This window comes from Ovis canadensis, chromosome 4 (genome assembly GCF_042477335.2).
Source record: "Ovis canadensis isolate MfBH-ARS-UI-01 breed Bighorn chromosome 4, ARS-UI_OviCan_v2, whole genome shotgun sequence".
Classification (NCBI taxonomy): Eukaryota; Metazoa; Chordata; class Mammalia; order Artiodactyla; family Bovidae; genus Ovis; species Ovis canadensis.
Genome location: NC_091248.1, coordinates 37,652,604 through 37,670,925, shown reverse-complemented (window position 1 = coordinate 37,670,925; position 18,322 = coordinate 37,652,604). Strand labels below are relative to the sequence as shown.

Genomic DNA, 18,322 nt, shown 5'->3' with positions numbered 1-18,322 from the left:
TTCTGATGAAAGTGAAAGAAGAGAGTGAAAAAGTTGGCTTAAAGCTCAACATTCAGAAAACGAAGATCATGGCATCCGATCCCATCACTTCATGGCAAATAGATGAGGAAACAGTGGAAACAGTGGCTGACTTTATTTTTTTGGGCTCCAAAATCACTGCAGATAGTGATTTCAGCCATGAAATTAAAAGACACTTACTCCTTGGAAGGAGAGTTATGACCAACCTAGACAGCATATTCAAAAGCAGAGACATTACTTTGCCAACAAAGGTCCAACTCTTCAAGGCTATGGTTTTTCCAGTAGTCATGTATGGATATGAGAGTTGGAGTATAAAGAAAGCTGAGTGCCGAAGAATTGATGCTTTTGAACTGTGGTGTTGGAGAAGACTCCTGAGAGTCCCTTGGACTGCAAGGAGATCCAACCAGTCCATCCTAAAGGAGACCAGTCCTGGGTGTTCATTGGAAGGACTGACGTTGAAGCTGAAACTCCAATACTTTGGCCACGTGATGCAAAGAGCTAATTCCTTTGAAAAGACCCTGATGCTGGGAAAGACTGAGGGCAGGATGAGAGGGGTACGACAGAGGATGAGATGGTTGGATGGCATCACTGACTCAATCGACATGAGTTTGGGTGAACTCCGTGAGTTGTTGATGGACCGGGAGGCCTGGTGTGCTGCGGTTCATGGGATCACAAAGAGTCAGTAACGACTGAGCAACTGAACTGAACTGAAGATCAATAAGTTAACTTTTCTATTTATTAATTTATTTCTAAAGCCAATGGGAATAACAGGCTTGCATTCAAGAGAAGACCAGGTATATATTATTGAAGAAGTCCAATCAAGTGATGAAAACTGGAATGGCAAGGAGGATTATAATAGAGCCTGAGGGCAGATTTAGAATATTTTTCAGATATGTGGTCAAAAGCAGTAGGTTACATTTAGAATATAAAAAAAAAATTATAGTCAACTCAGAGTTTTCAAGATTGTCGAACTGAGATAATTCATCACTGTTTATTTTTATATTTGTTTCCCTTTTTTGTCTAATGATTAGCTTATTGTTAGACTAGTCAACAGAGTTGATGGTGACAAACCAGTTGTACTAGATATGGATTTTGGAAAATCAAAATCTGCCTATAGAATTATACTTAACTGTAACATAGAAGCTTTTAAAATCATAAATATTTAGCTCCTTGGCAATAAATAGGAACCTTTAACTTTGGGCATTTTACTTGATTTTTCTGACGCTCAGAAAATTAGTTTTACAGCCTTCCTGGCTATAAAATAGGAGTGATAGTTGCATTTGCTCATGGAGTTATTGTGATTATTAAAGTATAGCATACACATAACATACTTAGTCCAGTTCCTAGAACACAATGACATTTAGATAAGTTTCCATATATACAACAAATACTTTAAAGAAATTCTAATTTAATTTTTTCATTTATAGATAATAGAGCATATTACTGACTATAAAGATTAAAAGGAGAGGTTGAAGTCTTTAAGAAGTAGTTTGGCAAAAAAACAAACAAACAAACAAAAAACCAGTGAGGATAAACATATAGAAAGTGAGAAAAGCACTTGGAAGAAAAATTACTGGGTTGCATACCAAATAATGCATGTATATTATGTATCAGATATTGCTCCCTGGTGGCGCAGACAATAAAGAATTGGCCTGCAGTGCAGAAGACAGGAGTTCAATCTGGGTTGGGAAAATCCCCTGGAGTAGGAAGTGGCAACACTTTCCAGTATTCTTGCCTGGAGAATCCCATGAACAGAGGAGCTTGGTGGGCTGCAGTCTATAGGGCTGCACAGAATCGAACGCTACGGAGCGACTAACACTTTTACTTTTACCTGCGTTGTATCTGGACATGTGGAAGAAATAGAAATGGTCAAGATGATCCTTGCTACCAAGAAGTATCAAGCAATTAAATATATTTTACAAACTGCTGGCCAAATACTTCAACTAGGGAATCTTCCCTGTAGCTCAGATGGTAAAGAATCTGCCTGCAATGCAGGGGACCCAGGTTTGATCCCTGGGGCAGGAAGATCCTCTGGAGAAGGGAACGGCAATCCACTCCAGAAATCTTGCCTGGAGCATCCCATTAACAGAGGAGCTTGGTGGGCCACAGTCCATAGAGTCAGAGTCGGACATAACTGAGAGACTAACGCTAAACTACTAAGGAATTCTTAAGTCCTGAAAATAATCAATGAGTTCCCTGACCCCCTTGTAGACTCTCAATCCCTCACTCTCAAATGGTAGCTGAGCATTTCCTGATCTGTCTTCTACACCTTGTCATCTTGATGTTTCTCCCAATAAAAACCCAGACATATTTGGACCTTGATGGATTAGAAAGAAGATAATTTTTAGGATAATATGTATTTGAAATCATTCCAAATATTTGGTTATATTCTTATCAATAGTTTTGTTGATTTAGTTTTATTTTAATTTGCTACAATATTACATATATATCCATATGCTATCATACTTTAAAATAATCTCATTTGAGATTTATTAAAACAATATATTCCTGGTCAAAAACTTTTTGCATTTATTCTATTTCACAAATTCTTACCATCCTACCTGAATCAGTTTTCTTTCTTGCTAGATGTCATACAAAGAGGTATTAAGTGAAATTGTGCTTCTGTCTTTGTTTTTGCTGTTCCAGTGTCCATATTTCACATATATCATGATAACCTGCAATGTAAAAGAATTATGTTAAGCATTCTGTGGTGCAGAGTTGTGTTGGATCTTATAGTCTAGCAGGAAACAAGAGATACTTGTAATTCTGCCTGTACACATATCTGCATTAAAAGAGTCATTTGGTAATTTTTAAAAATTTATTTTTTTCATTGAAGGATAATTGCTTTACAGAATTTTGTTATTTTATCTCAGACATCAACATGAATCAGCTATAGGTGTACATATGTCTCTTCCCTCTTGAACTGCCTTCTCATCTCCCTCCTTGAAGATGCAAGTATGCAATCCTTAAAAACTTACAGATGCATGGTTATTCACAAAATCTTTATTCTGTTTTATTTTTCGAGGAGAAATAACTTTTAGAGCATTTGGTGTGTGGTTCAGTTATAACTCACACCAGTTCTAGTGACAACACTGAAACATAGGCAAGACAGCATCCTACGAGATGAAGGTGGAGTCTATTTTTAAAAAATGGTACAAATGAACTTGTCCACAAAACCGAAATAGAGTCACAGATGTAGAAAACAAATTCATGGTTAAGGGGGTTAGAAGAGGAGGGATAAATTGGAATGTTGGGACTGACATATATTTATATATATATGCTATGTATAAGAGAGATAACTAATGAGAACCTACTGTATAGCATAGGGAACTCTGCTCAATACTCTGCAGTGGTCTATATATATGGGAAAAGAATCTAAAAATAGTGTTTATATGTATATGGATAACCGATTCACTTTGCTAAACACCTTAAACTAACACAACTGTGTAAATCAACTATACTCCAGTAAAAATTTTTTAAAAGAGTAGATTTCAGCTGAAGTACAAAATTTAGTTGGATACAGACTCTTGATCACAAGATATACTGAAAATCACAATAAAAGTAACCCGCTTAAAATTTTTCTGATCTATTATGTGCATTTCATAATTACTAAAATAATTTGAAGTATCATTGTTTGTTATTCTTGCCATTTGCCATCTCTTGCTGAAAAAAAATGTCAATTTTTCTCGGTGAGACTTAATAAATGTTAGTTTTAAGTAAAGACTGGTACAGTTAATAAATAATGCACTTCTGAGGTAGTGAAGCTAATTCCATTTGCCAAAACTAAGTTTTAAATATCCAATGTGAAATTTACACTTTCACTCTTTCTCTTTGATGGAAGTTTCTCCGTGGCAGGGTAGGAGATTATCAAGGAGTGCTCTGAAATCTGAAGCAATGTACAGTCTATTGCAGAATCAATTTCAGTGCTGCTGCTGCTGCTGCTGCTGCTACTAAGTCACTTCAGTCGTGTCTAACTCTGTGCGACCCCATAGACGGCAGCCCACCAGGCTCCCCCGTCCCTGGGACTCTCCAGGCAAGAACATTGGAGTGGGTTGCCATTTCCTTCTCCAATGCATGAAAGTGAAAAGTGAAAGTGGAGTCGCTCAGTCGTGTCTGACTCTAGCAACCCCATGGATTGCAGCCTACCAGGCTCCTCCATCCATGGGATTTTCCAGGCAAGAGTACCGGAGTGGGGTGCCATTGCCTTCTGATAAGCGTAAGCAATAAGACATTTAAAATGTAGATTTTCTTTTCTGAAAATATTTTAATATCAAAATTATTTATTTAGAATCTCAGAAAGTTAGCCATACTACATATTAATATATATGTTTTGGTTCAGTAACCTTTATATCAGTGTTTGATTTAACATAATTAGTTAATGATATAAATTAGTTATAAACTTACATATAATGATACAAACTAGGAAAATTGATATGGAAATGGTGAAAGAAAGCCTCTGACTAACAAATTACTGCCTACATCATTTGAGTTCTTTTGCTGGGTAGCCAGCAGTATTGTACACATAGTAGGCACTCAGTCAACACTTAATGATAAATGAATTGAAGTAATTTCTTTGTTAATGGTTTTAGCTACTTAATCTTTGATACTTCAGTGATTCATTTGTGTCTTTTAAAGATCACCTATTAATCAGCGGTGTATGCAAGCTCACTAGCAATTGTGAAAATTGGACTTTTTTTCTGATATAAATGTTGTAAGATCCTGTTATATAAAACAATCCTATTATTATTAGTCTTACTATCCTATTGTGATCATGAAAGTGATAGTTGCTCAGTCATGTCCAACTCTTTGTGACCCCATGGACTGTACCCACCAAGCTCCTCTGTCTGTAGAATTCTCCAGGCAAGAATACTGGAGTGGGTAGCCATTACCTTCTCCAGAGGCTTTTCTGGACCCAGGGATGGAACCTAGGTCTCCTGCATTGCAGGTGGATTCTTTACCATCTGAACCACCAGGGAAGCCCTATTATGATGATATGATCCTGTTAAAATAAGTTAGATCACATGATTTCCTGCTGCAACCCTCCAATAACTGTTCCTCTCACTCGACTTTAAAGCCATAATGGTTTATTTTTAAAATTTATTTATTTTTATTTACCTATTTATTTGGCTGTACCAAGCTTAGTTGTGGCTTGTGTAATCTTAGTTCCCTGACCAAGGTTTGGACATGGGCCCTCTCATTGGGAGTATAGAGTCCTAACCACTGGACCACCAGGAAAGTCTCACCATAGCACTGTATTGATGGTCTAAAATATTTTTTACAGAGTCTGCCCTCATATACACACCACCAAAGATCCTGTCTTTTACCTCCTCTCTATAATTCTAGTCCTTCCTCAATCCTGCTCTAGTCTCTTGCTTTTCTTCAGTACCTCTTATAGAAAATCCTCTAAAATAAGACTATCTTAATGCCTCAGGACATTTGCACCACCTGTTTTTATCTCTCTGGAATGTTTTTTCTCCAGAATACGTGTGAAGCTTGCTCCCTCATCTCATTTCAGTCTTTATTCAAAGAACAGATTCTTATTACCTAATCATCAGGTTTAAAACTACAAGCACCACCCCCAATATACAATATCTTCTTCTTAATTTCTTATACAACATTTAATTGGGCTCCCTGGTGGTAGTGCTAGTGGTGAAGAATCCACCTGCAATGCAGGAAAAGCGGGAGATGTGGGTTTGATCCATGGATGGGAAGATCCCCTGGAGAGAGGGCAGTGGCAACCCACTCCAATATTCTTACCTAGAGAATCCCACAGACAGAGAAGCACGGTGAACTACAGTCCATAGGGTCACAAAGAGTTAGATATGACTTAGCACATATGTACACACTGCTTAATACCTTCAGACACTATACATTTAAGCTATTTATTATTTTTTTCCTTATTCCCTTTATTAGAAGATAAGCCCCTTGATGGAAGGATTTTGCATGTATCAGTAACATCTTTACTCCACGGCCTACAACAGAGCCCAGTACAAAGTGGATATACGCATAATGTACACTTGCTGAATATGAGAAAATCTTCATCCTGAAACTGCCAAAATAAATTAATGATAGAGTGATGGCATTTCTTTTCATTCACTTTGAATCTTCTTGGATGAATACTCGAGCTATTTCTTTAGTATTAGCAGGAATTTAAACATCAAGAATCCAGATGGTCAGATAGAATAATGAAAGGCACATAGAAATGTGTTTTGAATTTGTGCCAACTTGGCAGCAAGCTCTGAGCAGCTTCCCGAGTTTGTATTCTTTAGAAATTCTCTCTATCTCCCTAAATAGTCTGTGGCCGCTCCTTCAAGTTAAAAAAAAAGAAAAAACAGTTTTCAAAATCTTAAATATAATTGGGATTGTGTGTCTCTGAACTTGCAGCCAATTTGATTTTTGAGAACTCATTTGGTTGTTTGATCCTGATTTTTGCGTTAGTGTTTCTATTGCTATGCATATAAATGATTTCATTCTATTTAAAGGTCACGATCTTCAGAAACCAATGCTAATGCTGCTACATGACAGCAGTAGAAAATAGGAGATATAAATTTGGAAATATTCTGCTAAATCGTGAGATAAGAAAAATGTACAGATTGAGGATAGTATCAATGTAAAACACAAAATTTTAGAGAAGATTGGAAAATCTTTTGCTAATGAGAAGTAAATGACTTAACCAGGAAAGGCATTGAAGATTAATTCCTCAATGAACATGAAACACTGAAGCAGCTGCCTTTTGGCTTTGAAAAAGTTTGGGTTTTACAACATTGTAAGTTGAGTGTACAGAGAAGGCAATGGCACCCCACTCCAGTACTCTTGTCTGGAGAATCCCATGGATGGAGGAGCCTGGTGGGCTGCAGTCCATGGGGTCTCTAAGAGTCGGACACAATTGAGTGACTTCACTTTCATGCCTTGGAGAAGGAAATGGCAACCCACTCCAGTGTTCTTGCCTGGAGAATCCCAGGGACAGGGGAGCCTGGTGGGCTGCCGTCTATGGGGTTGCACAGAGTCGGAAATGACTGAAGCGACTTAGCAGCAGCAGCAGCAGCAAGCTGTGTGTAATGACAGGAAATGTAAGAGAAAGGAAGTTTGCTCCTACCAACACTGTAAAGAAGCTAGAGGAAGAAGCTGACATCATCACTAATACATCAGTCCTAAATAGGATGACATCATCTTGTGGAAATCATTTAAGAACTAAGGAACTTTTTATTCTATTCTTATGTCTTTGAAAGGCTTTTAGTTATTTTAAAGTAAGTTAATCTCCTTTTAAAGGCTTGTTTTCTGAAGGCAATCATTTGCCAATGTTGCCTGACCCAGAACAATTACAACACAATATCTAAGACACAAAAACTCTGGGTTAAATTTGGAAAAATGCAATGAAATTCTAATATTCTGAATCAATAGACTAGGGCAAATTAAGGTTATAAAAGTCTAACTTCAAATCAGTGCTTCTTTTTATTTATTCACTTTTCTTTTTTAACCTGTTTTATTTCTTTTACATCCTTGATGCCCAAGGGTATTCACATCCTTGATGGCCAAGGGTACATTAAGTGCTTTACATCAATTTATTATTATGTGGAGGCAGCACTGCTGAATGGTTCATCTTATATGGAGGAAATTAAGGTATCGAGGTGTCAGATAATAAAAATAAGCTATTTTTTTTTGCTTGCTGAGCAAGGGAGAGCTGCAACACTGGAGCAAGTTCAAAAACGTTTTCCTGAGACCTGAAAAAAAAAGTATCAAGGAGAAATGTATTCCTCATTAAGAGAGATGTCATGCATTAGTTCACTTTTTCTTTTTCCTTTGGACTGGCTATTTTCCTGGTTTTCATCATTAAATCACAGGCACCGATTTCAAGGATGTTCTATGTGGGTGATGTAGGGCTCTATAAAGGGCATAAACACACTTGGGATGAGGCAGAGTTTTCCTTAAAAGAGCAGATGCATGTCTTGCCCCAAATCACTCAGGTGGTGAGTGGAGGTATTGGAATATGAAACAAAATTGTTTTGTTCTGAAGTCCTGGTTGTTGTTTTTGTTGGTTGGCTGTTGTTGTTTTCCTGTGTTAAACCCTTAACTTGAAAAACTTCTGTTTTAAAATGTAATCTTACTGTAAAGGAAGACTCAGAGGAAAAAATTCAGTAATTACAGTCCTTGGTTCACACTTAATTACCAGATTTCTCAAAAGCAAAAACAAAGGAAAAGCAAATAACAAACAAACAAAAATGCCCAACAACAAAGAAAAGTGGACTAGGTAATGATCTATTAAAGGCAAATGGAAACATTTATGTTGATTTGGTTTAAGATTCATTCTTCCAATATTGTTGGGATTTTTTCCTAACAAACTAAGAGATTGTTAATATAAATGAAGAACTTGAGTCATAGAGAGATGAATAAATTGCCTACTGTCACACAGCTGGATAGTGTTGGGTCAAGAGTTGATCCAAGGAGTCTGACTTCAAGACCATGCTTCTATCATGTTATGTTTCCAAACATAAAGCTGACTTACCAAAGGGTACAGAGAGAAGATATACTATAAGTAACTTTAATATTAATCATGATACTTGTGAATATGTTTATCACACAAATTTCCTATAACTTTTTGAATTAACTCCTGGTTTCCTTGTTCACTTGTTGTAGCAAATGCTTTCTGAAAGTGCTTCAGCTGATTGATGCTGTTCTTTAAATATTCATGATATTCATAGATGTTAGTTTTGTTGTTCAGCTGCTTGTAGACTGCAGTCCATGGGTCACAAAGAGTCAGACACAACTGAGAGACTGAACTGAACAACTAGTAGAATTTGTAATATTCTGTGGTGGTGATGATTCATTGAACATGGAAAGAAATGAAGTCTTTTTACCACCGCCAATATATAACCAACTATACATATATATATATATATATATGAGAAGGAACTGGCAACCCACTCCAGTGTTGTTGCTTGGAGAATTGCATGAGCAGAGGAGGCTGGCAGTCCATGGGATTGCACGAGTCAGGGACGATTTAGCAACTAAACCACCACTGCCATATATATAAATATATACATATACACACACATATATATAAATATTTGAAGTGCCCTACTGAGAATGAATAAGCAAAACAAGACTTAATTAAAAATGTCAGATTAAGTTGTAGACAGGATCTTAGAACATTAATAAACAAAATAAGTGTTTTTTATATTGGCTTGAGATAATATTTGGTACAAAAGCATACATAGTATATATAGTTAAATGTTATATGATCTAATATGCAAAAATTTACTTTCTCATATTGATATCCTCATATGTCTTATTCCATTTTAGGTTTATTCGAAGTAGTACAGTGATAAAATTGGTCATTCCCTACCACCATATCCCAATAGTTTTATGCAGGAAAAAATAAGCTTTTTGTATCCAAAATTTGCAGTTTATGGAATTAAGTTTATTCTCATCTGCCAGGAGTTTTAAAAAAATTGGTAGTTTTTTTTTGCCTTATTTTTAGTTTCATCTAAATTGGTAATTGGTAAGAAAAAAGAAACCTTTTAAGGGCTTCCTATGAGGCCTATAGCACTTGCAGTCCTTTGATCTGGACAGATGTGGCTTCATTTCAGTTTCTTCTCTGTAAGTCTCCCAGTCCCTTCAAATGGCCTAGTAGATAGTATCCAACACAACTCCAGGGGCCTTCTCTTCCATGAGGTCTACATCTGTTTCCCAGACAACATTTATGCACGAGTGTCCCTGCAGTGACAAGGAGAGTTGGCTAAGCCCAATGCAATGCCATTGTGCTGTTTCGGCTCTAAAGTACCTGCACCCTTGTTCTCAGTTTCCCAGGCAGGAGTCAGATCTTGGCCCACTGTTCTCATCTGCTTGGAGAAAGCAAGCTCTCTCAGTAGCTCCTGTGAAATTCTCCCATGAACTTGAGAATAGAAGGTAGCGCCCATCACCATTTCCCCAAGTGGACATGGAGATTCTCAGTGTAGCAATGGTTCTTTGCATGCAAATGTCAGCTCTTTTATAGCTCTGCTCTGAGTACGAGTGGGCAGAGATCTTGAAGTAGATTTCTTTGACAATTGCCTAGGAAGATTTAGAATTTCACTTTAGGATTTTATATCCATTGGTCTTGGTGTTAAGGTAAAAACTTTCATGTTAACCACTTTCTCCAGTGGTTGAAATAGCATTTATTATTAGAGACAAAGAAAGGAGTCAAGAGGGATAACTTTCTGTGTTCATGCTGTGTTCTTGATTCTGCATCAGCACCTTCACATAGTTGTCTGATTTAATCATCATAACTCCATGGAATTGTGACTATTCTCCCCAATTTACAGAGGAGGAAATTAACTTTCAAAGAGTAAAGTTTTTAAGGCCACACAGACACTATGGAAATAGGGATGCCTGACTGGAAAGCTCCTGTTTCTCTTGCTCCGTTGCTGCAGGTAAGACATCTAAATCTAATCACCAGTGTCAGTGTAGGACTGCCCGGTTTATTTCTCCAGGAGTTACCTTCCTTTTGTAGACTTGGATGTACGCATGTCTGAGATCATTTCTCCTGCTAATGCTCTTGAACGCTGCAAACAGTCTTAACATTGGCTGAGTCTTAAAATATATATTTAAATTTTTTTTTCAGACAATAGATTTTGAAGGTTTCAAGCTATTTATGAAGACGTTCCTGGAAGCTGAGCTTCCTGATGATTTCACAACACACCTTTTCATGTCATTTAGCAACAAGTTTCCTCATTCTAGTCCAATGGTAAAAAGTAAGCCTGCTCTCCTCTCAAGTGGTAAGTCCAAGAATTTACTAAAAGTCTGTATAATGCAAAAAACCTCAAAGGGCAATGTCAGTACAGGTTCTCTATAAGATGAGATGATTTGCTTAGAAATTACCTTTGTTGCAGGATTTATCTTTTCAAACTAAGATTGTACAACTAAACATTAGAGAAAATATACTTTATCATTATACATCACTTGTCATTACAGTGTCTTAGAAGTCTATGTTTTAGGTAATAATTTTAAGAGATACTTCCATAAAATTTAAGAAAGTGCTCTTTTAAATGACTGGAATGTATATAATATCATATATCATACACCATGTATCATATATCATATATCAGTAGTCACAAGGCAGTTATGTCTAGAAAACATAGTATTTAATATCACTTGTTCAAATTACCAGTATTCTTTCACATTTTTAGATTTGTAACCTCAGAGTATTAATTTTCCTCTTAGATACTTAATTCAATTTTGTCACCATAGAGATGTTTAGGTCTCTTATTAGGTGTAGGTTTTAATGCATTACTACCTGTCACTAAGTATGTCATTCTCCACACAGTCAGGAAAACAGAAATCTCACTATGTTACTTTGGGGAATGTGAACTAGGAAATGGGTAAAACAGTGTTGGAGAGTTTGAAATGCAAAGATGAACACTGAGGCATGCGGAGGTACAACCACAGGAAGCAAATGCCTCCCCCAGGTTGGAGTCATCAAAACCCAGAAGCTAGGAAGGAGGACCTCTTGAGCCGGAAGGCAGAGTTTGAAGGTGGGGGATTTTGCCTGGCAGATGGTGACCATCAGACTCCTGTGCAGAGGATCCTTCCTGACAGGCTCTGGTAGCTCAGACACTCAGGGAGGAGCCCACAGCCCTGGAAGTCAGACCTCTTTCAACATCACCATGGTCTCTGCAGGACTGAATGGCGGGCTGTAAGCTGCAGACTAGAGGACAGTTGCTGCTGGAACCAGGTTCTGCGAGAGTGAGATGTTGGAAAGGTCTAAGCGGAAGTGCAGGTAGAATGGCAGGAACCAAGCCCTTCTCTCTTCTCCCTTCTCAGGTCTCTTTCATGCCCTCTCTGAACCCAGCCAGATTCCATCAGTCAATGGAGAAACGTAATCTTCAGCAGTATGTCTCAAACTCTGATCTAGGACTCTTTAAGGCTTCTAAAAAAATCCTTCAGTTCAGTTCAATCGCTCAGTCGTGTCCGACTCTTTGCGCCCCATGAATCGCAGCAAGCCCCGCCTCCCTATCCATCACCAACTCCCAGAGTTCACTCAGACTCATGTGTAACAAGTTGATGATCCCATCCAGCCATCTCATCCTCTGTCAATCCCCTTCTCCTCCTGCCCCCAAACCCTCCCAGCATGAGAGTCTTTTCCAATGAGTCAACTCTTCACATGATGTAGCCAAAGAATTAGAGTTTCAGCATCAGTCCTTCCAATGAACACCCAGGACCGGTCTCCTTGAGGATGGACCGGTTGGATCTCCTTGCAAACCAAGGAACTCTCAAGAGTCTTCTCCAACAGCACAGTTCAAAAGCATCAATTCTTCGGCGCTCAGCTTTCTTCACAGTCCAACTCTAACATCCATACATGACGACTGGAAAAAACATAGCCTTGACTAGATGGATCTTTGTTGGCAAGGTAATGTCTCTGCTTTTCAATATGCTGTCTAGATTGGTCATAACTTTCCTTCCAAAGAGTAAGTGTCTTTTAATTTCATGGCTGCAGTCACCATCTGCCGTGATTTTGGAGCATAGAAAAATAAAGTCTGACACTGTTTCCACTGTTTCCCCATCTATTTCCCATGAAGTGATGGGACCAGATGCCATGATCTTCATTTTCTGAATGTTGAACTTTAAGCCATCTTTTTCACTCTCCTCATTCACTTTCATCAAGAGGCTCTTTAGTTCCTGTTCACTTTTTGCCAAAAGGGTGATGTCAACTGCATGTCTGAGGTTATTGATATTTCTCCTGGCAATCTTGATTCGAGCTTCTGCTTCTTCCAGCCCAGCGTTTCTCATGATGTACTCTGCATATAAGTTAAATAAGCAGGGTGACAGTATACAACCGTGATGTATTCCTTTTCCTATTTGGAACCAGTCTGTTTTTCCATGTCCAGTTCTAACTGTTGTTTCCTGACCTGCATATAGGTTTCTCAAGAGGCAGGTCAGGTGGTCTGGTATTCCCATCTCTTGAAGAATTTTCCACAGTTTATTGTGATCCACACAGTCAAAAACTTTGGCATAGTCAATAAAGCACAAATAGATGTTTTTCTAGAACTCTCTTACTTTTTCCATGATCCAGCGGATGTTGGCAATTTGATCTCTGGTTCCTCTGCCTTTTCTAAAACCAGCTTGAACATCTGGAATTTCACAGTTCATGTCTTGCCGATGGCTGGCTTGGAGAATTTTGAGCATTACTTTACTAGCATGTGAGATGAGTGCAATTGTGCGGTAGTTTGAGCATTCTTTGGCATTGCCTTTCTTTGGGATTGGAATGAAACTGACCTTTTCCAGTCCTGTGGCCACTGCTGAGTTTTCCAAATTTGTTGACATATTGAGGGCAGCACTTTCACATTATCATCTTTCAGGATTTGAAATAGCTCCACTGGAATTCCATCACCTCCGCTAGCTTTGTTTGTAGTGATGCTTTCTAAGGCCCATTTGACTTCACATTCTAGAATGTCTGGCTCTAGGTGAGTGATCACACCATAAATCCTTAAAGATCCCCAAACGGTTTTATTTATATGTGTGATATTTATTTCTATTTATCATATTAAAGATGACACAGTCTATAAATGATAATGATCAACCCACTGTTGTTCAGTCACTGAGTCGTGTTCAACTCTTTGTGACCCCATGGATTGCAGCATGCCAGGCTTCCCTGACCTTCACCATCTCCTGGAGATTGCTCAAACTCATATCCATTGCAACGATGATGCCATCCAACCATTTCATCATCTATTGTACCCTTCTCTTCGTGCCTTCAATGTTTCCCAGCATCAGGGTTTTTTCCAGTGAGTCAGTTCTTCACATCAGATGGCTAAAGTACTGGAGTTTCAGTTTCAGCATCAGTCCTTCCAATGAACATTCAGGACTGATTTCCTTTAGGATTGACTGGTTTGATCTCCTTGCAGTCCAAGGGACTCTCGAGAGTCTTCTCCAACACCACAGTTCAAAAGCATCAGTTCTTCAGTGCTCAACCTCCTTTATGGTCCTTCTCTCACATCCATACATGACTACTGGAAAAACTATAGCTTTGACTAGATGGACCTTTGTTGGCAAAGTAATGTCTCTGCTTTTAACATGCTGCCTAGGTTTGTCATAGCTTTTCTTCCAAGGAGCAAGCGTGTTTTAATTTCATGGCTGCAGTCATCTTCTAAGTGATTTTGTAGCCTGAAAACAGAGTCTTTCACAGTTTTCTCTGTTTCCTCATAGACTTGCCATGTAGTGATGGGACCAGAGATCATGATCTTAGTTTTTTGAATGTTGAGTTTTAAGCCAGCTTTTTCACTCTCTTTGATCTTCATCAAGAGGCTCTTTATTCCTCTTTGCTTTCTGCCATAAGGGTGTGTCATCTGCGTATCTTAGGTTATTGATATTTCTCCTTGCAATCTTGATTCCAGCTTGTGCTTCATCCAGCCAGGCATTTTTCATGATGTACTCTGCATATAAGTTAAATAAGCAGGATGACAATATACAGCCTTGGTGTCCCCAATTTGGAAACTGTCTGTTGTTCCATGTTTGGTTCTAATTGTTGCTTCTTTACCTGCATACAGGTTTTTCAGAAGGCAGGTAAGGTCATCTGCTATTTCCATCTCTTCAAGAATTTTCCACAGTTTGTTGTGATCCACTCAGTCAAAGGCTTTAGCACAGTCAACGATGCAGAAATAGGTGTTTTCTGGAATTCTCTTGCTTATTCTATGGTCCAAAGGATTTGGCAATTTGATCTCTGGTTCTTCTGCCTTTTGTAAATCCAGCTTGAACATCTGGGAGTTATCAGTTAATGTACTGTTGAAGCCAGCTTGAAGAATTTTAAGTATTACTTTGCTGGTGCAAGAGATGAGTGCAATTGTGTAGTAGTTTGACATTTTTGGCATTGCCTTTCTTTGGATTTAGAATGAAAACTTACCTTTTTCAGTCCTGTGGCCACTGCTGAGTTTTCCAAATTTGTTGGCACATTGAGTGCTGCACTTTCACAGCATCATCTTTCAGGATTTGAAATAGCTGAGCTGGAATTCCATCACCTCTACTTGCTTTGTTTGTAGTGATGCTTCCTAAGGCATACTTACCTTTGCACTCCAGGCTGTCTGGCTCTAGGTGAGTGATCACACCATCTTGGTTATCAGGGTCATTAAGATCTCTTTTGTATAGCTTCTGCTTCTGTTAAGTCCATATCCTTTCTGTCCTTTTTGTGTCCATTTTTGCATGAAATATTCCTTTGGATAAACTCCTTAGATGTTGACAACAATATTATCTTTATGAAAAATGATTATTTTCAAACTAATGAAAAGGTATACATTATATTACACTGTTAGAAATGACTACTGTCCAGCTACATAGAAGACAGCTGAGTAACCACATTTGCTTCTGTGTCAACATATATGTCATGTAACCCCTTAAAAACTCCAGTGTACCCTCATGAGGAAATGAGAGTGAAAAAAGCAAATGACAGCTCAGAATCCACACTTATGCCATATTGACCTTACATATCCCCTGAGAGAGACTCAGCTATCCTATGGGAGCCACAGGTCTAGAGACTTCCTGCTCCGACATTACAGTGTAGAATATCAAAGTGTGGGTAAAGAAGTGATGAGAGTTTTACTAGTTAGCACTTGACCCAGAGAGATGGTATGGGGAGGGAGGAGGGAGGGGAGTTCAGGACTGAGAACACGTTTACACCTGTGGCGGATTCATGTTGATGTATGGCAAAACCAATACAGTATTGTAAAGTAAAATAAAATAAAGTCTGAAAGAATAAAATAAATAAAATAACAACAACAAAAAATAAAACATGTAATTAAGAAATAGATGATTGAGTCATAAACCAAAAGTGAGCAATCTGATGAAGAGTCCACACTGTTAAGTCTTATACTGTACTCTTTCCCTTTCTTTTAGAAAAGTCATATATTTTTCCTTGAGTAATTATGTTGTTCCCTGCTTTTTAAACGGAGAAGGCAATGGCACCCCACTCCAGTACTCTTGCCTGGAAAATCCCATGGATGGAGGAGCCTGGTGGGCTGCAGTGCATGAGGTCATGAAGAGTCAGACATGACTGAGCGACTTCTCTTTTACTTTTCACTTTCACGCCTTGGAGAAGGAAATGGCAACCCACTCCAGTGTTCTTGCCTGGAGAATCCCAGGGACGGGGGAGTCTAGTTGGCTGCCATCTATGGGGTCACACAGAATCAGACACGACTGAAGTGATTTAGCAGCTGCTTTTTAAAACAGAAGTACACCTTTCATATGTGATATTTTGATCCCTTTGAAATATTAAACAATTAATATGCCTTTACCCATCAAATATTTTAGTTCCTCAAATAATTCCCCATATCTCATGAAGTGAGAGGACTCCCCACACTTGCTGATTCTCTGAGTGGAATTCATTTAGTTTATTCTGATGTATCTGTTTCAGCTTACCAGTGTTCTGTGCTGCATATTTTTAAATGGTACAGATTCTTACTTGGATCTAGAGATTAAAACTTCTGTATTCTCTGTTTCATTCTATAAATGGTTTGCACATTCAGACATAGCAAAGTTGTCCCTTATTTAAATTTACATGAGCAAGCAATACTGTCCTTGGGTTTTGAAAAAAAAAGCGGGAATATTTTTTGATATGTTCTCTCTCTGAGTCAACAGATTCAGACTAATTGTGTCAGACTGGGAAGAAAGAGACAAGTTGAATTATTTTGGTAGTTTCATAAGGAATTCAAGTCTCAAACCCTCTTTTCTTTAGATAGCATATAGTAAGTGCTACATGTAAGATGCCAAATTTACAAGGAGTAGAGATCAAATGGGGTTTCAAAATGGGGAAAAAATAAGGACTAACAGCTTGTACTTCATTTGAGATAATCACACATTCTGCAAAGACCTGCTTGAAAGGAATTATAAGGTAGGCTATGTAACTCTTATACCACAAGAATAAATTAAACCATGATGCCTTTTCAAAGCATGGCCTCCAATTTTAAAACATAGGTGCATAGTGTCCTTGGTAGCACTCTTTCTCATTCTATGTACTTTGCAGGATTACCTTCGATAGTTTTTTTTTTTTTTTCCCCCTGGGAAATAAAGAACACTGGATAATAATAAAATTTTCAAGATCTGGGGTAACCTTGACTCAGAAACCATATATATATATATAATTCCTTGAGACTTAAAATAATCTAAGTTATCTACATAAGATGTATTCATGTTTGAAAACAAATCACAAATTATTATTGAATAATGAGGTGCTATAATCTGCTTTGTTGATCGCTCTGAGAAGTCATCTGTTTCATCACCACATTACCATCAGGAATATGATAGCCATTTTTGATTATATAGACTGAATAATAAGAACTTCTTAACAGGAAGACATACATTTTAAAAGGAAAAACTATTGTTCTTATTAATGAACAATGATCATGTATTTGGTAAAAGTAAAATACTTAGTTTTTATAGAATAAAATATTTTAAGATAAACATAAGTAAGTATAAGGAGAAGGCAATGGCACCCCACACCAGTACTCTTGCCTGGAAAATCCCATGGACGGAGGAGCCTGGTAGGCTGCAGTCCATGGGATCACTAAGAGTCGGACACGACTGAACGACTTCACTTTGACTTTTCACTTTCATGCATTGGAGAAGGAAATGGCAACCCACTCCAGTATTCTTGCCTAGAGAATCCCAGGGATGGGGGAGCCTGGTGGGCTGCTGTCTATGGGGTCGCACAGAGTCGGACTTAGCAGCGACTTAGCAGCAGCAGCAGCAGCAGGTATAAGTGTTTTGAGTGTGTAGGTAGTTGTGTTTGTTGAACTTGTAAAGCCTAATGATCCACCTGGCATTTCATGTAGCAGATGATATATTGTTTTGGAACATTTTGTTGCCGATAAGTGCCTCTTATCACATATTTAAACACATGATGATTAATTCTATTGTTCCCATGTTGTACTCTTAGTTTTTGAATGTATCTCCTATGTACCATCTTTCCACCTTTCCCATAACCTCTTCTGCTTCATTGTAAATGCCAAATCCTTCATCCCAAATCTCTTTACTATTCCAATGACCCATTTCTCATTTTACCCTCTCTAGAATCTATCACTTGAACTATTACCTTTACAAAAAGGTTTTCTCATTTGGAATCCCTTTTTTTTTTCTTCCTTTCAAGAGGCTCACAAACCCTCAGTCATGGATCACTATTATGATCCCATATTTCAGTCCCTACGATTTGAACACAACATGACCAGAGAGAAATCTCATAAATACACAGATTTTTGCCACTATAAATTCCTAACACCAGGTATCTTTTCCCTTCTATTTTTTGATTGGGGTTTAACTGCTTTACAAGGTTGTGTTGGTTTCT

At 38.0% G+C, this 18,322-nt stretch overlaps 1 protein-coding gene across 7 annotated transcripts in view; it reads left to right on the top strand.

Moving 5' to 3' along the window:
- DGKB (diacylglycerol kinase beta) overlaps positions 1 to 18,322 on the top strand; it is an 877,599-nt gene that overhangs the window by 198,695 nt on the left and 660,582 nt on the right. For all 7 annotated transcript variants that reach the window (XM_069587582.1, XM_069587580.1, XM_069587583.1 and 4 more), the window contains one exon: positions 10,619 to 10,772. In XM_069587582.1, coding sequence (XP_069443683.1) covers positions 10,619 to 10,772 — 154 coding nt within the window. The remainder of the gene's footprint in view (positions 1 to 10,618; positions 10,773 to 18,322) is intronic.